General features: G+C 41.7%; 1 protein-coding gene across 4 annotated transcripts in view; it reads left to right on the forward strand.

Annotated features, from left to right (window-relative positions):
• The window catches only part of acer2 (alkaline ceramidase 2), a 72,186-nt gene that overhangs the window by 12,583 nt on the left and 35,158 nt on the right, over nt 1–24,445 (forward strand). For all 4 annotated transcript variants that reach the window (XM_072590168.1, XM_072590167.1, XM_072590166.1 and 1 more), the window contains 2 exons: nt 2,934–3,048; nt 14,339–14,480. In XM_072590168.1, the coding sequence (XP_072446269.1) occupies nt 2,973–3,048; nt 14,339–14,480 (218 nt within the window). In that variant the 5' untranslated portion in view covers nt 2,934–2,972. The remainder of the gene's footprint in view (nt 1–2,933; nt 3,049–14,338; nt 14,481–24,445) is intronic.

Consider the following 24,445-nt stretch of genomic DNA (forward strand, 5'->3'; position numbering starts at 1 on the left):
AGATTTGGACTTGCCTGGTTGTAGGGAATGCAACCTGAAGGTTTGCTAGAGAGGGTTCAGATGGGATTGACCAGGATATTGGATGGTTTAAGTTATAAAGAAAAGCTGGTTAGGGTGGGACTTTTTCTCTGGAGCGTGGGAGGTTGAGAGGTGACCTTACAGAGGTTTGTAAAATCAAGAGGGGTTTGGATAAGATTAATGGGAGGTGTCTTTTCCCTAGGATTTCAAGACTCGCGGTGGGGGGGGGGGCACATTTTTAAAGTGAGAGATTTGAAAAAGACACAAGGTACAGTTTCTTTTTGACACAGAGAATGAGGTTCATGCGGAAGTGAGCTTCCTGAGGAAGTGGTGGATGCGGGCATATTTAAAAGATATTTGGGTATGTCCTTGAGTGGAAAGATTTGGAGGGAGCTGGTTTAGTTTGGGATTATGTTCTGCATGGACTGGTTTGACTGAAGAATCTGTTTCCATGCTGTATGACTGTATAGTTTTTAAAGATTTCTAAAAGACTGAGGTGGGCAGACTGATGAAATGTTAACCGGGGGAAATTCTTTTGGGAGGCCAGAACCATGAAGTGGGAGTAAACTCTTAATAGAAAGAGAGACCTGAGATCAAATTTTAATTTCCTGAATGTGCAGTTGCTATAAAAAGGTTATTAAAATTTGAAGTTATAAGAACAGGGGCATAGTGGATAGGAATAAAGAGGTAACACTGGATTTATGCAAATCATTGGTTAAGTGACAGAGTTTGCAATCTTAAAAAAAAATAGCATTAGGAGAAGCAGGGCCAAATAACCTATGACAAGTTTCCACTACTATAACAGCAAGCCTGCTGTTTGGGTACAGCTGAATCAAGTGTCATTATGTGTATATAATTCTGGTTGCATTTCTATAGGAAGGATGTTGTTAAATTTGAGAGGGTGCAGAAAAGATTATATGGGTGTTGCTGGGACTAGAGGGTATCAGTTATATGGGGAGGCTGAATGGACTGGGGCTTTTTTCCTGTTGTGTGAGAGGTGGAGGTTTATAAAGTTGTGAGGGCCATGGAAAGGATGAATAGTCAAGGGGAGTCCAAGGCTAGAGGTTTAAGATAAGAAAGGAAAGATATAAGAGGGACCTAAAGGGCAGCTTATTTACACAGCGTGTCTATGGAACAAGCTGCCAGAGGAAGTGGTGGAGGCTGGTACAATTACAGCATTTAAAAGGCATCTGGATGGATATATGAATAGGAAGAGTTTAGAGGGATATGGTCAAATGTTGGCAAATGGAACTAGGTCAGTTTGGGATGTCTGGTTGACACGGACGAGTGGACTGAAGGGTCTTTTTCCATGCTGTATGACTCCATGCCTTTATGACTCTATATGCTGCTGTCCATCAGTTCACCAATGTTGAGAAAGATCTGCCTTGCTAAATTGCTTCAGAACTCTTCATTATGTTAAACTGCACCATGCCATTTCCCTCTTGTGGAAAAGTTTATGCAAGAAAACTCTAAGTCTGTAATTTTGGCACATAGCTCCCTCAAGGGGAAAAGGAGGTGGGGGTTCAAGTTGTATAGTTCCCTGAGCAGACCATCCATTTGGTAGAGTGCCTTATCTCCAAAATTTTCAAGCAAGCACAAAGGTAAAGCCAGGCTGGTGGTGAGATGGGTCCTGTTATCAGATCCTTCATGAGTACACTGGAGTGTAAGTGCCACTGCTAACTGTCTTTGGAGCATCTGCAGTGGGAAAGAGATTGTTGCTCACCACATTCTGCAAAGTGCCTTTGTGAAGAAGATCTGGAAAGTGTTTTGTTTTGTTAAGGTTTATCCTGGGTAGCTCAGTAACACAGGACTCTGTGCTCAGTATGCTGATCCCAGGGGTGCACACTAAGTTAAACACTACTTATTGTTTCAGTACTGCCGACTCAGTGAAAGATGCTCTTTGGTTTGTCTATAATGTCTCCAGTATAAAAAGCTGTCTGTGATTGACTATTGCGGAACACCACACTTTAAGGTTCAGGAGGACATGCAAACAATACAATAAAGCTTGGGACAGCCACTTCAAAGTCTCAACTGGAAAAGGCCACAGCCGAAAAGTTTCTAGTCACAGCATAGTTAGGCATCATAAAATGTACAAAACCCTTTGGACTATAACCACCAGAGAATGTTTGTCATGAAGGAAATGTGTAAATTGTCAATATTTCATGTAATTGTAGGTTTAATGATATAGCTTGGAGTGCTGTGTAATATACTGAAAGAAAGTGAACCTAATTGCTCACTGTGTGATATCAGATTCGAACTTTATACAATGTATTTTTTCATATTTTATGAATAAAGTGTGCATTTTGACAAAAGAAGCTGAGGGTGAGAATGTATTTTTCTAAGGCCCTGCTATCAGCTGCAGAGGATGTATATTGTGGGTGTTACATTAGGATTACGCACTGTTGAGGCACAGTCCATTTATTTTGTCGGTGGGGAATGAGGGGGTGTGTGTGTGGGTATGGGGTGGGGGGTGGTTGTGAACGAAGAATTTAGAACCAGTACATGGAGGTTCTTCATACACTGCACAGGCAGTGATCTTTCAGGTTTTGAAATGCAGACAGAAACCTTGAACTACATATAACACAAGTGGATGACGTAATAAAGGACTTCTTGGTTTTAGTATCTGGATAAGTTAAACTAAGTGAAGGAGTACCAAATGTTGTGTGAATTTGTTTGTCATTATATTTACAATTATGTTGCTGAAAAATGTATTTTTTATGGGGAACTCTGAGATTTAGTCATTAGTACAATTTCTGATTGATATTATATTCTTCATGACAGTCTTTCCTTTGGTCAGACTGTCTGATTGCTGCTTTTTGTTTGAAGACAATTGTTTTGTTGTAATGTCAACCATTTTGAGTTAATTGTGTTTGTATTATTTACATACCCTACATATTTTAACTTTTATTTTGCAGATCAGCAATGTTTTGTTTTTTGTGTTGCCACCTATATGCATGTACTTATTTCGACAATATGCAACATGTTTCAACAGTGGGATATATCTAATTTGGACTTTGCTTGTTGTTGTAGGTAAGTAGTATTGTTTCAGTTGTATTTTTCTTAGAATTTTTTTAGAAAGGCTTGTAGCTGGTTGTTTAATGAGGTAATGAATGTGTGAACTTGGTAACTAGTTTCTGTATTGTTAACAGTTAAATATTTTACCTGGAAGAAAATTAATGTGATAAAGTAACACTTCATTAAGCATTCTACTAAATAGTTAAAACCACCATGGCTATGGAGTTTGCACTTAGTTATTAAAATTATGCGGATATAGGTATGCATTAAGACTTGTTAAAAATAGTTGCATTGTATTCTTTCCATGCATTATACTCTTGATTCCCAGTAGATTTACCTGTGAATGCTTCGTAACACCAGTTTTCTAATAAATGATTCTGTCCATCCACCCATCTATCCCATCCATCCATCCTTCCTTCCCTCCATCCATCCCTCCCTCCATCTATCCTTCCCTCCGCCACCCCCCATCTTCTAAACTAATCCATGGGAAATGCATAGAAAGGATACTCACACATTCCGACAAAGTAATAATTGCCATTGATGCAAAGAGTCCATCCAGTGAGCATCTGGACAATGAAGACCTGGAAAGAGCCAGGTTTGCCCTTGTGTGTATGTTGTTTTCAGTTAAGACTTCAATAGGTGTTTACCAATTATCCAGAATGCCTATGGACTGGTGAAATGAAAATTGCCAAGTCTTCTTGCTCTTAGTCTCTATTCAGCTATTCCTCGTGGAAATGCACCCGTGATTACCAACAATAATGCATGCTTACTTTTCTGTGCAATAAATATCCAAAAGCATTTTATAGGAACAAGGGGAGTACTAAAGAGGTATTAGAAGGAAATTATGTAGAGTCCAAAGGTGCTTAAAGTGATAGGTTCTGAGAAGATGTATTTTTTTATATAGATTTGAATTTCTGTCAAGAGTCATTCTTTTTTTGATTGACTGCAGAGATATAGAAAGTGCAACTTACAAGATCAGAAGTATGATTGCAGCAAAGAATAAATTGCAAAGTCAGATTTTATTTAAATGCCAGAGGAAATTGTGCATCTAATGTGTAACAGATATAGACAGACATCCTTGAGTGACACGTGGATGGGATGAGCCTACATTGCAGCATTTTATTTGCAATAAGGTAATCGTAGGAATTTTGCTGGTTGGAGGGTTTTATAAAGTTGGTGTCCTTTTTTGTATAGAAGCAGTTTACAACAAACACTTAAATCAAATAGTGAGAGCTTTCTTGCTAATTCATATTTACTCCATCTGTATCATTTATTTGAATCTAAATAGGTTTGAACCGACATTTCAAATCCTGTTTACTTCTCAATAATATTTTCTCATAGAAATCAAATATATCTGTATTTCTAACTGTTTGAATTTGATTTGTGCTAAACTAATACAGTGTAAATGTTGATTTGCAGCAGAGTCAGCAACACAAAAAAGCCCAAGTAACATTGGCTTCTCTTTGCATAAGTGCAGCAGTTGACTGATACGATAATGTTGCATTGTCAAAGCAGTCATACGGATTCTAGTGACAGTGCTGCAGTATAAACAGTGCCCCGAAGGTGCATGCAATGGGCCAGAGATTCAACCAATAAATCTCATTTCTTGATGCAAAGATTTTAGGCTCAAACACACACAAAAAAAACAATTTTAACGAAGTAATCTGATATAGGTTGCTGCTTATCATAGGAGCAAACAGGCTCACTTTTCACCTTATCTTTAGATTAGATTACTTACAGTGTGGAAACAGGCCCTTCGGCCCAACAAGTCCACACCGACCCGCCGAAGGTAGACAATGGTATCTTCATATTATTACATGGTATGGATCGCCCCTCCGTTATTTTCATCAGATGAGGAGTTTCTTGAGACTAACTAAACACATTTTAAAGTTTGTTCATGAAATCCAACAAATAAGAGAGACCAGTTCCTTTGCTTTTGTTTAATTTGAACTCTTACAATTACAGACAATTGCAAGTTATCCATAAGTGCTATGTCAGCAAATGACTTTACCTCTAATTTACTTTTAGATAAGTCCAGTTATAACATTCCTAATGCTACCATTACAGAGGCACCATAGATTTACTGTGCTATATATTCAGCAATATAACTCCTGGTGTATTTACTCACTGAGCTTTCTTTGGTTTTAATAGAAAGCACAGGGTTCAGAGACTGCAGTTATGGTTCCATAACTTAAAGGATTAAGGCAAAGAAAGCATGTTGGAACAAATTTGTAGAGTTCAGCAAAAGAGCACACACTGAAAACTAATGGATTTTTCCCATCACTCACTGGATGAGTGTTCAATCAGGAAACTGGTTGTGTTATGGACTCATAGAGCTGTACAATACAGAAACTTACTCTTTGGTGCAACACATCCAGTCTGAACAAACATCCCAATCTGACCTAGTCCCATTTGCCAGCATTTGGCTTATATCCCTCCAAACCCTTAGTATTCATATACCCATCCAAATGCCTTTTAAATGTAACAATTGTATCAGCCCCCACCACTTCCTCTGGCAGCTTTTTCCATACGTGCACCATCCTCTGCATGAAAAAGATATTTCTTATGTTCTTTTTAAATCTTTCCCCTCTCACCTTTAACCTATGCCCTCTATTCTTGAATTGAATTGAGTTTATTGTCAGGTGTACTGAGGCATAGTGAAAAGCTTTGTCTTCTTAGCAATCCAGGCAGATCACAGAGTTAAGTAGTATAGATAGTAAATAATAGGTAAACAGTGGCAAACACAGAAACACGGGTACAGGCAAATGTTAAGAGTTTGTGAGTCCATTCAGTGTTCTAACAACAGTAGGGTAGAAACTGTTTCGAAACCAGCTGGTGCGTGTGTTCAGGCTTCAGTACCTTCTCCCCGATGGTAGAGGTTGTAGAAAAACGTTGCCAGGGTGGGATGGATCTTTGAGAATGCTGGCGGCCTTTCCTTGACAGCGGGCCTGGTAGATGGATTCTGTGGATGGGAGGTTGGCCTTTGTGACTGTCCAGGCCAAGTTCACCACACTGTGTAACCACCTCCCATCTTGAATGGTACAGTTGCTATACCAGGTAGTGATACCTGGCTCCCTCACTTAGGAAAAGTACTTTGTCTATTTCTCCTATCCACACCTCCTCATGATTTTATAAACCTCTATAAGGTCACACCTCAGCCTCCAACCCTCCAGGGACAAAAGCCGCAGTTTATTCAGCTTTTCCCTGTAACTCAAACCCTGGCAACATCCCTGCAAATCTTCTTTGCACCTTCTCAAATTTAACAACATCCTTCCTAGAGAAGGGCAACCAAAATTGTATGCCGTATTCAAAAGTGGCTTCACCAATGTCCTGTACTCAGTGTTCTGACCAATGAATGCCAGCGTTCCAAACCCATTGCTCATTGCCCTGTCTACCTGCGACTCCACTTTCAAGGAACTGTGCACCTATACCTTGAGGTTTCTTTTTTCAGCAACACCCCGCTCCCCCCCTCCCCCCAGGGCCCGGCCATTAACTGTATAAATCTTTGGCTAGTTTGCCTTACCAAAATGCAACACTTTACATTTATCAAAGTTAGCTCTATTTGCTATTCCTTGGATCATTGGCCCTATGATCCAGAACCCTTTATAGTCTGAGCTAGTCCTCTTCACTGTCCACAACACCTCCCCCCTCCCTCCCTCCCATACTTTGGTGCCATCTACAACTTACTGATATGTCTAAGAACGTCTTTTTCCTAAGAACTTGTACTTAAGATTCTGTACCAAGGTACCATGCACCTAAGATGGAGCCGTAAGTGGCAGCTTGTAAACTTTTCACTGCACTCATTTCAGTACATGTGACAGTAAAACCGATTCAATTTAATGCCTCCTATATTCACATCCAAATCATTTATATAAAAAAATGATGTTACATATGTAATGTGAAACCAAATCTTGATTTACCAATTTGATTGAAATACTCTGTATGAAGTCTCTAAGTCACAGTTGGAAGAGTGGGTGAAGCAAAGCTGAGTTCCAATGAATCTGCTCTTGATGCCATTAATATGGTGTCTTACAAGAAGTTTGCTATTTGGGATGTTACAGATAGATATTTAAAATGGAGACAGTGGGATAAATCTAGCTGCTTTATGACATGTCTATAGGTGGTCCATGCCTCATAGCCATAAAGAAGTGATGTGAGGATCACTACCTTGAAGATGCTGATTTTTGCCTTGGGCCAAGCTTCATGCTTGAATCACATGATTTTCATATGTGATGTCGTTGGAGAGATTGTGTTTCAAAATAGCAGAACTTCTGAACTGAGTTGACAGGTTATTTGTGACTGTGGCTTCTTGAAGTTTGTGACCAATGGCAGGTTTGTACAAAACCACTGCCTTTACCAGACATATGATAAGGCACAATGAATGCATGCTGCAAACAATATGCTATGATAGCTATGTTGCTATAAGGCAGAGGTAAATGGATTCAATAATGCGTCACATCTTAAAAAAGGTTCAAGTTCAGTTGATAATAACTAGTTGAAGGTTATAGGCACAAAGTCATGTCATATTCACTGTGCTGTATTACTGAATTTCTTGAATACATGTTGTCTGCTTGTAGAGCTCTATTTCCTTATTTTTAAAATGGCATCATTTGGGACCCTAGTTTTATACTTTATCAAAGTCATTATGAATGCTGTGAATGACTAACAATGGCAGGAGAGTCATTTGATACAGCTACCGCTTTTATTGTGGACTGATAAGTATTCAATCAGAAGAATAGAGACCGATAAATTCTATTGCTGTGGTAGCAGCCATCTGCTCTCACAGTATGAAGAAGCTTAAAAGTAAATGGGTTTTAAATTGCTGTGATTTATTCATCTGAATGGTTTCACATGAGGAGGTTTCTGAGACCTTATGATGCAATCAGGCCAGTTGAAACTTTTATTGAAATAATAGTGAGCATGTGGTTTTGCCAAAATTGTCCTTGGGTGCAATTATATCGCATTTGTGGTAACTTATGTCTGTTAGAAGTGTTACCACAGTAAATTGTTCAGGCTCACAACATGTTTGGTTCTGAGATGCACATTTCACAAGAATATGTTGCTTATATGTTTCTGGATATTTTAATTGTTAGAAGATCTGTAATATCCTTGAATACAGTTCATAATCAGGGTGTCACTGTCATGACACCGAATAAAAATAGAAACTGAAGTTGTGCAAAGATTGTGTACTAAAGTGAACATGGTTTCGAGGTTTGTTCCAGCGCACATGTTTAGTTGTAGGAGCATCATTCAATGTGGAAAGGAATCCCGTCCTAGAGGCTCTGTTTAATCTGAGGAAGAACTAACATAGGACTTATTAACATAAAATAATTTTGTAATGAAGAGACAGGAAAGCTGGCTGTTGTTTGAGCTAGATTATGTTGGTTATGACCTAGTTTTATAAGAACATGAGAAAAAGGAGATCGGGACCCTTTAAGGCTGCCCCCACACTCAACAAGATCTTTGCTGATCTGCCCCAGGGCTCAACTCCTCTCCCACTGCCACCTCAGCATAGCTGTCAAAAATCTATCTACTTATAATGTCTTAGAGATGTACAGCATGGAAACAAACCCTTTGGTCCAACTCGTCCATGCCAACCAGATATCCCAACATAATCTAGTCCCACTTGCCAGCACTTGGCCCATATCCCGCTAAACCCTTCCTATTCATATACCCACCCAGATGCCTTTTAAATGTTGCAATTGTACTAGCCTCTACTACTTCCTCTGTCAGCTTATTCTATACATGTACCACCCTCCTTCCCGTCTCACCCTAAACCTATGCCCTCTAGTTCTGGACTCCCTCACCCCAGGGAAAAGACTTTGTCTATTTATCCTATCGATGCCCCTCATGATTTTATAAACCTCTATAAGGTCACCCCTCAGCCTCCGCTCCAGGGAAAACAGCCCCAGCCTATTCAGCCTCTCCCTGTGGCTCAGATCTGGCAACATCTTTGTAAATCTTTTCTGAATCCTTTCAAGTTTCACAACATCCTTCCGATAGCAAGGAGACCAGAATTGTGCACAATATTCCAAAAGTGGTCTAACTAATGTCCTCTTCTTTATATACTTTCAGTGACCTAGCATCCACGTCTCTCTGGGGGTAAAGAATTTTAGACATTTACTAGCCTCTGGTAGAAGAAATTATTTTTCCATCTCAGTTTAAATAAGTGTCATCTTCTTTTGAAATTATGTCCCCGAATTCAAGATTCCCCCACTAGCAGAAACGTTCTCAACATCTACCCTGTCAAGTACCCCCTCAGAATCTTATGTGTTTCAATAAGATCACCTCTCATTCTTCTAAACTCTAATGAATAAAGACTCAACTTGTTTAACCATTCTGGGTAAGCCATTCTTCTATCCCTCCATTCCCAGGAATCATTGTAATGATTTTGTTTTTGAACTGCATCTAGTTCCAGTCTACTCTTTTTTTTAAATGTGGGGGCAGAAACTGTTCACAGTACTTCAAATGTCACCTTGCCAACAGCATATGCAATTGTAACAAGACTTTGTTGTTTTTCTAAAATACAAAAGCCTAATTGATTAGGGTAAAATTCTGTTTGCTGTCTTATTTACCTGCTGCTCCTGCATAATAAACATCCAAAAAACCTGGGCAGCACGGTGGCACAGTGGTTAGCACTGCTGCCTCACAGAGCCAGAGACCTGGGTTCAATTCCTGCCTCAGGCAACTGTCTGTGTGGAGTTTACACATTCTCCCCATGTCTGCGTAGGTGTGCTCTGGTTTCCTCCCACAGTCCAAAGATGTGCTAAATTGCCCGTAGTGTTAGTTGAAGGGGTAACTGTAGTGGAATGGATCTGGGTGGGTTGCTCTTCGGAGGGTTGGTGTGGACTTGTTGGGCCGAAGGGCCTGTTTCCACACTGTAAGTAATCTAATCTAATACCTTCGCAGTACACTTGTTTGGAGTCTTTCTCCATTTAAATAGCTGTCTACTTTTGATTCTTCCTATCAATGCACAATCCATTAGCCAAGTTTTTTCCCACTCCCTCAACCTCTCTATATCCATTTGCAGATTCCTGATTTTCTTATTGTGGTATGCCATCCCACAATACCTGCTACCTTTATGTGTAAATGCCTCTGTTCCAATATCGCAGCTATAATACAAAAATGACTTCAGTAAATTTCTGTCGGATTTCTGCTTGGCTTTGCTTCACTAATTGGAAGTCATTGCTCCATTTTATAGAATGGGAAAGTGGTTTGATGCCCAGAATTGGAAAAACAACATGCACTTATATAGCTCAGTTGGATACATCAAAATGACTGAAAATATTTCACAACAATGAAAGACATCTTCAATGTAGTCACTGTAATTGAGGAATTTTTTATGTACAGCAAGGTCTGACAAGCAAAGATGAAGTGACAATAGCTCTTTTAATGGTGTTCGTTGAAGGATTATTGTTTGACAAGACATTGGGAGAATTCAGTACATTTTTCAGGGTATCTACATACATACCTGAAAGAACAGGCAGAAGCATTGAGAGTGCACAGTCATACAGTGTCGCATTAGAGTGTCAGGTTTTGTGCTCAGTCCCCTGGAGAGGGATTTGAATGCACATACTGACAGACAACAGTATTTTACTGTTTACAGGGTGGCACGGTGGCTCAGTGGTTAGCACTGCTGCATCACAGTGTTAGGAACCTGGGTTCGATTCCAGCCTCGAGTGACTGTGAAAGACATTCTCCCCGTGTGGACTAGTTGGGCCGAAGGGCCTGTTTCCACACTGTAGGGAATGAGGATCCTCCAAATAATTATGTATATCACAAACAACAGTGGTCCCAGCACGGAGCCCTGTGGAACACCACCAGTCACAGGTCTCCATTTTGAGAAGCTCCCTTCCACTCTACTTTCTGTCTCCTGTTGCCCAACCAGGTCTCTATCCATCTAGCTCGTACACCCTGGACCCCATCTTCTCCATCAGCCCATCATGGGGATCCTTATCAAACGCCTTACTAAAGTCCATGTATATCACAACTGCATCCCTTCCCTCATCAATCAATTTTGTCACCTCTTCATAGAATTCTATTAGGTTTGTAAGACATGACCTTCTCTGCCCACAACATGCTGCCTAACATGCTGTGGGCGGCACGGTAGCACAGTGGTTAGCAATGCTGCCTCACAGCGCCAAAGACCCGAGTTCAATTCCTGCCTCAGGCAACTCTCTGTGTGGAGTTTGCACATTCTCCCCATGTCTGTGTGGGTTTCCTCCGGGTGCTCCAGTTTCCTTCCACAGTCCAAAGATGTGCAGGCCAGATGAATTGGCCATGCTAAATTGCCTATAATGTTAGGTGAAGGAGTGAATGTAGGGGAATGGGTCTGGGTGGGTTGCTCTTCGGAGGATCGGTGTGGACTTGTTGGGTCGAAGGGCCTGTTTCCACACTGTAAGTGATCTAATCTAATCTATCACTGATAAGCTCATTTTCTTCAAAATGGGTATGTAATCCTATCCCTCAGTATCTTGTCCAGTAGCTTCCCTACCACTGATATCAGACCCACAGGTCTGTAATTACCTGGATTATCCTTGCTTAAACAAGGGGACAACATTAGCAATTTTCCAGTCCCCTGGGACCTCCCCTGTATTCAAGGATGTTGCAAAGACATCTGTTAAAGCCCCAGCTATTTCCTCTCTCGCTTCTCTCAGTAACCTGGGATAGATCTATTCTGGAACTGGGGTCTTGTCCACCTTAATGCCTTTTAGAATACCCAACACTTCCTCCCTCTTTATGCCGACTTGACCTAGAGTAATCATGTTCCTCTCCTCAGTGAATACCAATGCCAAGTACTCATTAAGAATCTCACCCATTTTCTCTGACTCCATGCATATCTTTCCTTCTTTATTCTTGAGTGGGCCAACCCTTTCCCTCGTTACCCTCTTTCTCCTTTTATACAAATAAAAGGCTTTGGGGTATTCCTTAACTCTGCTCGCTAAGGATATCTCATGACCTCTTTCAGCCCTCTTAATTCCTCATTTCAGATTGGTCCTACATTCCCAATATTCTTCCAAAGCTTCGACTGTCTTCAGTCCCTTAGACCTTATGTACGCATCCTTTTTCCTCTTAGCTAGCCTCACAATTTCACCTGTCATCCATGGTTCCCTAATCTTGCCATTTCTATCCCTCATATTCACAGGAACACATCTCTCCTGCACTCTAAGCAAGCTCTCTTTAAAACCCTCCCACATATCGAATGGGGGTTTCCCTTCAAACAGCTGCTACCAATCTACATTCCCCAGCCCCCACTGAATTTTGGTATAGTTGGCCTTTCCCCAATTTAGCTCTTCCTTTAGAACCCCTCTCACCTTTGTCCATGAGTACCCTAAAACTTGTGGAATTGTGAGCATTATTCCCAAAGTAATGCCCCACTGAAACTTCAACCACCTCATTTCCCAACAGCAGGTCCAGTGTGGCCCCTTCCCAAGTTGGACCATTTCCATACTGCTCTAGAAAACCCTCTTGGATGTTCTTTACAAATTCTGATCCATCAAGACCTCTAACACTGAGTGAATCCCAGTCAATGTTGGGAAAATTAAAATCCTATCACCACCACCCTGTTTTTGTTTCTGATTGACCGCATCCACAGATCTTTTGGTTTTTAAAATGTTGAAGTTTTTTGTCTGCCAATCATCAAGACTAGACATTGCCTGTACTCCCTCAGCTTACTCTGGAAGGGGAGGGTGTGTCAAACATTTGAACCACAAGCTAGTGATCTCAAGCTGCTACTTTGCAGTAAACACATGAGGATGCTGCTGTCAAGCTGAAAAGATGTTTTATCTGTCACACAAATATGTAATGTGTTTTGAGTTTCAGTATCTTGTGATGCAAGAGATATTCTTTGACCATTTGTAATGGGTAGCATGCCAGTCGTACTTACTCAGTTCTTGTTTAGCAAGCCTCAGAACATTACATCGATCATTAGATGTGATTCTGCTTTATGGCAACATTTATGAATTAATCTGAATGCTAAGAATTACACTGGGAACCAATTTAAGATTATGGGTCAGATTTTCAGTGTGAAGGATTTGTGCATGTGGAAAGCCACACATGTTAATACACAGGGCCCTGTTTTAAGTAGGCGGGCCAGTGGCAGAGGTTATGGGCTCTCATGATGTCCCTGGCACATTGATCCTCTGTCACTGTCACTGTAAACAAAGGGCTCATGGAGACTGTCGACCTCTGCATTTTCATGGCACCACCCTGACCATTCAGAGTCCATCTGCCTGGTCAGAGAAGTAAGATCGACAGGTCCAGCTATATCTTGGTGCTAACGATGGCCCAACCAATCAGCACCCTCTTAACAAAGAGAACAAAGAAAATTTCTTCTTATGTTGTATCAATTGGTGTCTCAACCAAGTCAGTTCCTTGGTTCCTAGTTCTGATGAGGTCAAGATGAAAAGTTTTGTGTTCTCAGCTCCTTTTAGCGAGGGGCAATATTTATTTAATTAAAGTATTTTCATCAGTTCACGTCACAAATGGTGAGGCTTCAATTGAACCTTGAGGATTTGTGTTTAAAATTGACTCAATCGTTGTAAGAATTGTCAAATGACTTGGAAGATGTCACTTTCAGGATATTTTATACTTCCAGCCTTATTATGAAATTAAATATGCTGCAAACATCTGATCAGTCCACGGGATTTTTGTCACATTTCTGTAATACTTAAAATGGGCAAACCAAATACGAGGCAATCAAATTTGTTTATTGCATACTGTAATTTGATTATTAATAAGGCACATTTACACACCTTTGTTATGCTAAATTATTAAATTATACTAAAGTATTAAATATACTATTTTACACAATTTTTCTGGATGTGAGATATCAACAGTCAGTGAACTTGGACTTAGATGATTGCAAGTCTCACTAGATTTGCTGTTTAAGGCATGACGTCATCTGGTGCATTTTGATTAAATTGTAGCCTTGTAATTCACTCCTAGCTTTTAATTCTCTGCATGCTGTATGTGCCCAGCAGCATATCAAAATCAAATAAACGTCACTTTCTATTTGTTTCAAAGGACAAAATGCATGTTTTGAATCTCTCGTGCTCAGATGTGTGCACTTTTTCAAACCATTTACATGGGCACGTGAATCCCGAAGATTAATTAAGAGGATTTGGAAAAAGAACATGCTGTGTCTTCAAGAAAGCTAATTGAATGAGAGATGGGGTTGTTATTAGCATGTCAGAATTGCAGTCTTTCCAAACTGTCATAGTACACAAATTAATAATGTACACCGTGCAGACAATTTATTGCTGCTTGTAACTAACCAAAATCCTGTTGATTCTGTGCCCGACAGGTATAGGTTCAGTTTATTTTCACGCAACTTTGAGTTTCATCGGTCAGATGTTAGATGAACTAGCAATCCTTTGGGTTCTAATGTGTGCGCTGGCTATGTGGTTCCCCAGACGGTATTTACCAAGGATTTTCCAACGAGACAGGTAAGGCTGGATACAAACGTATATTGTCAGCTAAAAGTCTCAAAAATAATTTCTTAGATTGATGATCATCAGAAAAGTTTCGCTGTCTCTAGGATGTATTTCTTCATTCAAGAGCTAAATACTAGATGCTGAGAATTTGAACCAAAAATGTTGAAAAGGGGCAGCAGGTCAGTCTGAAAAGATCTAAACTGTTTCTTTTTGGCTAAGTTTGAATGGTGCTGTGATTTTTGGACAAGTTTTTGTGATGAGGTTTAGTGAGTCTTCCCATTGTATCTTATCGAACATGCTGCTTTAATTACCTATCACATCCAAAGGCTTCTCTCATTCTAATTCTGACCCAATCTTATTAGGCACTGTTTCCAGACAACTGTCTAAACAATGGATATCCCAGAATTCACTGGCACCCCCTGCGCCCATGCCATCTCTAAAAGCAGGTTGTGCAAGTCAGGCAAACACTGTCAGTCCAGATCTGTCCTGCATGGTTCCTGACATTTGCCCTGGTCTTGGCAGAAAGGGAGCAATTGGCACCTGGCTGTGTGGATAAGGGAGCTGGAAGTCCTGTTTGATGGGCTGGTGAACAAGCAGGACTTCCTGTTTCCTTAGGATCAGGAGTGGAGGCCAATACACAAGACCATGCCAACTTGGCCTGAGGTTGCCATCCAAGTCAGTGTGGTCTCAGCATTCCAGAGGTATACCCAACATGCGAAGAAGAAGGTCAATGACCTTCTCCATTCCGCCAGCATTCCATCACCACTCCGGTACCTCACACTCACTCCATCCCAGCTCCTGTAATCACCTCTCACCAAGGCTGATGCTCTATCACTCCCACAATTGCCTGCAATACTGTCACCCACCCCACCACCATGAATCACACACGCCCTTGGCACTGCCCAATCACTTGCTCGGGACACCTCCTGACAAGAAGTCAATGCGCTTCTCCACTCCGCTTGGATGACCGCCAACATCTTCTCTTGGAGACTTCACACTCGTTCTATCTCTGATAACTGTGCCCACTTCCCCCCAAGGTTCATGCTGTACCACTCTCAGTATTGCCTGCAGCACCTTCCCTCACTCAATCTCACCCACCACTATTCCCAATGGTGTGAACCCTGCATGTCCTTGACACTGCCTACTCACTCACTTAGTATACACAATCTCACCTGGAGTAAAAATAATATCTCTGCCACCCACTTACATCTCCGTCAAACCTGCCTCAGTCTCCCATTCCATGAGGAAAGCAGCACTATAGAGCAGAAAGAGTCAAGATGTAGTGGGCTTCCTGATATTCAGCCCATCATCCCTTATGATGAGAACATCCTAACACTGACCTCTATAAGTGGCTGACCCACTATGTCCAAGCCCCTGGACTGGTAACAGAGATTGCCCTTGAGTAACAGTGCCAGGACCAAATGAGCGAAGGCTGTCCCTCATGACATGACTGGGGCTTGCTGACAACCATGAAACGATTCCTGGTTTTGTATGTGTACTAAATGACAAGGCAAAGCAGAAGAAATATGAACCTCTTACCTCTGGCTGAGGAGGGAGCAAAACACAAAATGGCAAGGCAAAGTAGGGAAACACTGAGCATCCAGGTATGATTAGAGTAAGTGAGTAATTTGACAGTGAGTGAAGTAAGCCAGTGATGCAGCCTGGTCCAGTCCAAGAGCTGGGTGTGTGTCCCTGAGCACACATTATCCGTGCTGCGGTATGACAATGGTAGTTGCTGGTGCAGAAGCATCTTGTACATGGATTAGACATGTGCCTTGGCGGTAGCTAGAGGTTGGCACGTATCAGTGCCAATGTCCATGGACGTGGGATGTGTGTGACTGATGTCCAGCGAATGTGTCCGGAGGTATCGGTACCTGGTTTCCTTGTTGAGTTTTGTCAATATGAATTGAATTGAATTTATTGTCACGTTGTACCAAGGCACAGTGAAAAGCTTTGTCTTGAGAGCAACACAGGCAGATCACGTGGTTAAATAACATAGATAGTAAATAATAGGTAAACAGCGGCAAAAAAAACCACAGGTACAGGCAAATGTTAAGAGTTTGTGAGTCCATTCAGTATTCTAACAACATTAGGGTAGAAACTGTTTTGAAACCGGCTGGTGCATGTGTTCAAGCTTCTGTACCTTCTCCTCTATGGTAGAGGTATGTCCAGCTTGTTTGGCAAGTTTGGTGAGAGAGAAAACTATAATAGTGAGGTGGCTATTTTTTATTAATTTGTCAGATTTGGGCATCGCTGCCTGGGCCCAGCATTTATCGCCCAACCTTGTTGCCCTTGAGAAAGTAATGATGAGTTGTCTTCTTGAACCGCTGCAGTCCACCTGCTGTGAGTTGATCCACAATGGCCTTAGGGAGGGAATTCCAGGATATTGACCCAGTGACAGTGAAGGAACGGTGATCTATTTCCAAGTCAGGATGGTGTGTGGCTTGAAGGGGAACTTACAGGTGGTGGTGTTCCCATATATCTGCTGCCCTTGTCCTTCGAGATAAAAGTGGTTATGGGTTTGGAAGGTGCTGTCTAATTTGCTGAATTTCTGTAGTGCATCTTGTAGATAGTACAGACTGGTGCCACTGAGTGTCGGTGATGGAGGGTGTGAATGTTTGTGGATATAGTGCCAATCAAGTAGGCTGCTTTGTCCTGGATGGTGTCAAGTGTCTTGAATATTGTTGGGGGTGCACCCATCCAGGAAGGTAGGGAGTATTCCCCTGCACTGCTGACTTGTGCCTTGCAGATGGGGGACAGGCTCCGGGGAGTCAGGGGATGAGTTGGGCTCTCAACAAGGTGGTTGGCAAGCAATAATCCCTCTGATTTGACTTGCTACCGTCTAGTAAGCTATCTACCGTACCCCCTGTAAAAAGCACAAAGCATGTTCCCAATATTGAGATGAACCTTGTTGGACTTCTCATTTGATTCTGCTACAAATCTCACCATAACCTAAGTCACTCCGACCCTATAAGATTCATTGCAGGGTTAGTGTTTCAGGGCTATGATCTTTTTGTAGTTCAATGAAATACACTGAGAGTCAATTTGTCACGTAGAAGTTGTCAAATGGTAAATGAAACATATATGAAAAATTGTGTTCATAAATAAAGCCTGCACTGGTATTTGCTTTTATACCCCTTAAGTCTTCAATATTTTATCATGGCAATCTTTGAAACATTGACTGTTTTGCTCATCCATTTTGTAAAATCTCTGTGAGTATATAATAAGACATTGGAAACGTCAGTTAGCTCTGTTTCCCCAGAATGATGATTGGTGAGTAAATAAATTTCAAAGGAGCTCGTAGATAATCCGTAATCAGAAGCTGACCATGATGGGTGTGTCCATCTCTTCGCTGTTGGCCCAGGGCCAAGAGGCTCCATTTGTGCCAGATTGGTATGAGTCCTTTTGCACAGTGTTTCTGTTGACTTTGCAGGAATCTCAGGCAACTCGAACAGTTGAGCAGACTGACTGAGGCCAGCATTGGATCAACAACATTTTTTAAAAAAGGCCAAAGCCAGTCTTTGCTTGACCAAAAGGAAGATGGAGTACAAGAGCAAAGAGTTCATAGTAGAATTTTATGTCATAGATTCTAGCTGTTCGATTTGTATCCATTCTTTCTTGTAACAGCCTAAACCAAACTCACCTGCTGCTTTCTCTATAGTCTCCAATCTTATTCTGCTTCAAATATTTATCCAGCTTCACTTAAAACATGGAGTGGTCTCAGCATCTACTACTCCTGTGGCAAAGCATTTCATGTTGCAAGAATTTTCTGGAAAGAAATTTTGCTTGACCGTTGCTGACTCCCAACAAAATATGGTTTTTCTTTATTCACCCTATCAAACTTCACATAATTTTGGAAATCTCAATTTAATCTCCTCTTGGCTGTCTCTACCTCAGTTAAAATAGTACGAGTGTTTCAAATCTGTCCTTGTAGTTGTACCAGTACAATAACAATTCGCATTTATATCGCTTCTTTAACTTTGGAAATTGTCCCAGGGCCTTTCACGGGAACACAATAGATGAAAATGAACACTAAGCCAAAGGTGATTTGAAGAGCGTTGGTTAAAACCTTGGTTAAAGAGGTCAGGTTGGAAGATCTTGCATATTGAGAGAGTGGTTTCAGAATCTAGGCCAAAATGACTGAAGTCATCACAGTTAATAGAGAGCTAAAGGGAATTATGATTTCATAAGTGTTCACCTTTAAAGGAATGCAGAATTCCAAAAAGATTGTCGGATGAAGAACTCCGAGATAGGAAACGGAAAAGAACGCCTCATATTCTGCCTTGGGACCCTCCAACCACTCGGGATCAACGTCAATTTCACCAATTTCCTCATTTCCCTTCCCCTCCCCCACCTTATCCCAGATCTGTCACCTTCATCCCCACCTTCATCTACCTATCGCATTAACAGCTACCTTCCCCAACCACCCAACCCCACTCCCCACCCATTTATCTTCAGCTCTCTTGGGACCCCTCCCCCACCGCAACATTCCTGATGAAGAGGTTATGCTCAAAATGTTAACTCTCCTGCTCCTCGGAGGCCGCCTGACCGGCTGTGCTTTTCCAGCATTACACCTTTTGACTCTGATCTCTAGTATCTTGCAGTCCTCGCTTTCTCACGTGAACAGAGCCCAGTCCATCACACAAACCAACCTTCCATCCATTGACTCCAACTATACGTCTTGCTGCCTTGGGAATAATCAACGATCCCTTCCAGCTCAGTTATAATCTCTTCCAATCTCTTCCGTCAGGCAGAAGATACAAAAGCTGAAACATATGTGCCAAGAGATTCAAGAATAGTTTGTTCCCCGTTGTTATTAGTCTTCCAAATGGACCACTTAAAATTTAAATTTAATGTTCACCTCACTCTTTGCATACCTTCTCTGCAGCTGTAACATTGTATTCTTCATTGTGCTGTATTACCCTGACACACGTGTATGGTATGGTCTGCTTCTACTGCAAGTAAAACTAAACTTTTCACTGTAGCTAGGTACACGTGACAATAATAAATCAAATCAAATCATATCAAATCTGGTGGGTCTGCCCTGCCCACTGCACAGGATATGCTCAGGGATGGATGACCAGGAGACTGAGACATTAATGTAAGGTATGATTTGTGAACATGACAATATCAGGTTCTGCTTGTGTGGACTGTGGGACAGCATTGTTAATTTTGATACAAGTCCTCAGAGGAAGCCTTTGTAGTGTCATCTGGACCAGGTGTGCCTTTGTGGTTTCTGGAACCAAGGTTGATGCTGGGCAGTCTGTACTGTTTTGTTATCATTTTTTTCTTATGATTTTGATATAACTGAGTAACTTAGAGTTGTCCAGCACAGAAAAAGACCCTTTGGTTCAACCAGTCCATGTCAACCATAATCCCAAACTAAATTAGTCCCACCTGCCTGTGCTTGGTCCATATCATTCCAAACATTTCTTAAAAGAACTAAAAATGAATCAAAATAAAAATCTTATAGTACTGAAATGCAAGAACTGTAAAAATGTCTAGAAGTAAATCTGGAAATAAGCCTGAATTTCAGGAGCAGTTGCAAGATCCACACTAATCTCAGTCCACCACTTTAGAATCTTGCCAGGCCATTTTAGAGGGTAGTTAAGAATGAACACATTGCTGTTTTCTGAAGTCATATATTTCAGTTAGACCCTGTAAGGATGGCAAATTTCCTTCCCTGATGAATACTATTGAACCAAATGGAATTTTACAACAATCTGCAGTTTCATGGCCTTCATTTTTAATATCAACATTTTCTTCCAGATTTTGTTTTAATATCTTTGATTAGATTTCCCAGTTGCCACGATGAGATTTCTATTGTCTTTTTGATTATTTGGTCTGAGCCTCTAGATAACCATCCCAGGATAATTACTGCTGAGCTCCCATACCCTGGAAGATAAACACTGGAAATCTGAAATAGAGGCTGGAACAGCTGCAAGTACAAAACAAGAGTGTCATATCTGAGTAAATATGCAGCAAGTCCCTCAGCAGACGCTGCCAGACATAATGTATTTCCAGCATTTCCTGTTTTCAGTCAATACTGGACAGTGAATTTGTCAACAGAGTTACCAAGAGAAGATCATATTTACATCGTCAGCTACCATTCCTGCAACTATTCTGGATAAACGTTTGTTTTCCTTTGTTGCAGAATGAAACTGTTAAACGTGTTAAGGTGTTTTGTCACAAAAAGAATGTCTGTGACCAAAATTCTCTGGGCAACGTGCTTTGAAACTTTGTAAAAGGTGGTTTATGATTTGGTGGACTGACAAATTTAGTAAGAATTTTCCATAACTTTTCTTATTGGTTGGGACAGCACGGTGGCTCAGTGGTCAGCACTGCTGCCTCACAGAGCCAGGGACCCATGTTCGATTCTAGACAGTTGTATGGAGTTGGCACATTCTCTCCCTGTTTCCATGGGTCAGAGGTTTCCTCAAATTTGCATGGTGGAATGGCCATGCTAAATTGCCCTGTAGTGTCTAGTGATGTACAGGCTAGGTGGATTAGTCATGGGAAATACAGGGGTGGGTCTAGGTGGAAATCAAAATGTGTGGAGCTGGAGAAGCACAGTACGTCAGGCAGCATATGAGGAGCAGGAGAATCGACATTTCGGACATAAGCCCTTCATCAGGAATGTGGAGGGTGGGAAGGGGGCTGAGAGATAAATAGGAGGGTGGGGCTGGGGCTGGGGGAAAGGTAACTGGGAAGGCGATAGGTAGATGCATGTGGTGGGTGATGGTGATAGGTCGGAGGGAGGGTGGAGCGGATAGGTGGGAAGGAAGGTAGGCAGGTAGGACAGTTCAAGAGGGCAGTGCTGGGTTGGAGGGTTGGATCTGGGATAAGGTGGGGGAGGGGGGATGAGGAGACTGGTGAAATTGACATTGATGTCATGTGGTTGGAGGGTCCAAGGTGGAAGATGAGGTGTTCTTCCTCCAGGCGTCGGGTGGCTTGGATTTAGCGGTGGAGATGCTCTTCGGGGAATTGGTGTGAACTGGATGGGCCAAAAGGCCTGCTTCTATATTGTAGGGAATTGTAGGGAATACTTTCACTGTAAGAGTGAAAGCACATAATCTTAGCTGAAAAATCTGATTTGAGATGGAATTAGCAAAACAGAAATTTACTTCTGATCTCCATGTTACCCCTTAGTGGTATGAACATACAATGCCAGGTTCCACCAGTACTTTGAGGCTATTAGCTCTGCCTTGCTACCACTATCTCAATCCTTTTGACAGCCTTTGTGCAGTCAGCCTGCCTTGTTGGATTTACAATTGATTGTTCATTTTAAAATGTTCCAATACTCACCGCCCTTGGAATTTCATTAGCGTGACTTTATTTTCGTAAGTGCGGTAAAATTAGATTATAGATTCTTATTGTGGTATAGATATTAAAAAAGATGCCCTCTTAAACATCACCTATCAATGGATGTGACAAAACATTTGGACTATTTAAATTTTTCAATCTGCGGCATTGGGAAAATTGATGTAGAAGTGTTGGAGTTGATAGTGTAAAAATGATCTTCTTTTAGTAGTTCAGTCAACAGAGACACTATCCAGTAATGATTAAAAACAGGAAATGCTGCAAGTATATTCCATGTATATCAGCAGCTGTTGAGAGACTTGTTGAAGATATGCACAGATATCGACAAATTTATTTTTTGCTCTGGAGGCAGTTTCTTACTTAATTTCACATTTCCAGTGAAACTGAACAATAGTAAGTTGTGAAAAAATGTCATCCATTGTTAATTTCTAACCAGTGTCCAGTATCCTCAATTGGGAAGTAGATGTCTCACAAGATGTTTTGACTGCGATATTCTATACAGTAGGACGACCTATTGACACTGTGTGCCTAAGGTTCAAACACGTCCTATTGCCATTTAGGTTACATACAGTTGATGTCTAAAATGTAGAGTTGTGGCCTTAGAATCAATTTGTCATGTCAGAAAAGGGACCAAAGAAGGCGAAAAAAACCCTTCAAATGTGGCAGGTTGAGTAAAGTAGATTCTGTCATGTCCCATGTGTGACGCTGAGTTGGAAGCTGGCTGTAACACCAATCTTCAGAGTGCTGTAAATACTCTGTGGTATTGTCATAACCAAAATGCTGCAATGCATTTATGAACACCATTATACAGGTGTGAGGCAGTGTATCGTGTGACTGAACTTGGTCAAATATTAAGCAGTGTATCATCACTGAAAGAAATAGGCCTTGACAATGTAACATCATTACTTTCTATCCAAGACACTGATGACTGTGAGCCATGGTAACCTGCACTGTTTGCCTTTGTATTAAATAGGCTTGGTTTTCTTATGTTTGGATTAGAGTGGTGCTGGAAAAGCACAGCAAGTCAGGCAGCATCTGAGGAGCAGGAAAATTGATGTTTCAGGCAAAAGCCCTTCATCAGGAATGGAGGCAGGGAGCCTCCAGGGTGGAGAAATAAATTGCAGGGGGGAGGGGGGGTTGGTGGAGGGGGCTACTGGGCAGATGGTAGCAAAGAGTATAATAGGTGAATGGGGGTGGGGATTGAGGTGAGGTGGTAGGTCAGAGAGGAGGGTAGGGGAAGGTAGCAAAGAGTACAATGGGTGGATGGGGGTGTGGATGAAGGTGATAGGTCAGAGAGGAGGGTGGAGTGGATAGGTGGGAAAGAAGATTGGCAGATTGGACAAGTCATGAGGTCGGTGCTGAACTGGAAGGTTGGAACTGGGGTAAGGTGGGGGGAGGGGAAATGAGGAAACTGGTGAAGTCTACATTGATGCCATGGGGTTGAAGTGTTCCGAGGCAGAAGATGAGGCATCCTTCGTCCAGGCTTTGGGTGGTGAGGGAGCGGCGGTGGAGGAGGCCCAGGACCTCCATGTCCTCGGCTGAGTGGGAGGGGGTGTTGAAATGTTGGGCCACGGGACGGTGGTGTTGATTAGTGTAGGTGTCCTGGAGATGTTCCCTAAAGTGCTCTGCTAGGAGACGTCCAGTCTCCCCAATGTAGAGGAGACCGCACTGGGAGCAATGGATACAATAAATGGCATTGGTGGATGTGCAGGTAAAACTTTGATGGATGTGGAAGTCTTCTTTGGGGCCTTGGATGGAGGTGAGGGGGGAGGTGTGGGCACAGGTTTTGCAATTCCTGCAGTGGCAGGGGAGGGTGCCAGGACGGGAGGCTGGGTTGTTGGGAGGCGTGGACCTGACCAGGTAGTCACGGAGGGAATGGTCTTTGCGCTGGGGGGAAGGTGCTAGTGTAAGTGTGTTCCACCAAAATATTGGATTAAGCCCATTCCCAAAATCTGTGACAAGGTCAACCTGCATTTTTGTGAGGCAGCCAGAAGTTTTATCCTGCTGCATGTAACTGTGGTTAATTGGGACCCAGCACAAAGACCTTTGGATGTGAAATGTTGCATTGAAATGTCAGGAAAGCTTGTTGACATGCAGGATGAAAATGTGAAAGGTGAAGAAAAGATCACTAACTATTCATACTTCATAGCAAAAAAATGCACAGATTATCTTGGTACTATAGTACAGTCTCAAAACTGACAACCTGGTTTTGCTTTCTTTAATTCTGTTTATTGTATCTAAAATGGCTGTTTTGTGTATCTAAGATGGTTGCTTCTGTTAATTCTGTTTCTTTTGGTACCCAAGATGGCGCTGGGGAATAGCAACTTTGTACACTTTTCACCGTCCTCTTGTATCCCTGTACTTGAGTACACGGGACAATAAAATTCAATTTTAGTTCTAATTCTGACGCTGGACTTTGAATCTTATGTCCATTTGATTGAGGTCAAGGGTCTGGCTAAGACAGGCCAAAAGCCAATAACTAGTTGGCACACCAACTGATGATGAAATACTAACGTTTTAAAAAAAATATAGTGTGTTTTAAAATGAACAAGTTAAACATAACATGTCAACTGAACATCCAGTACAAGGCCATAGTACATGTCTTCAACAAAATATCTGAACCTTTTAACAAAAATTATTTTGCCTTGATCTGAAGC

This window comes from Chiloscyllium punctatum, chromosome 2 (genome assembly GCF_047496795.1).
Source record: "Chiloscyllium punctatum isolate Juve2018m chromosome 2, sChiPun1.3, whole genome shotgun sequence".
Taxonomy (NCBI): Eukaryota; Metazoa; Chordata; class Chondrichthyes; order Orectolobiformes; family Hemiscylliidae; genus Chiloscyllium; species Chiloscyllium punctatum.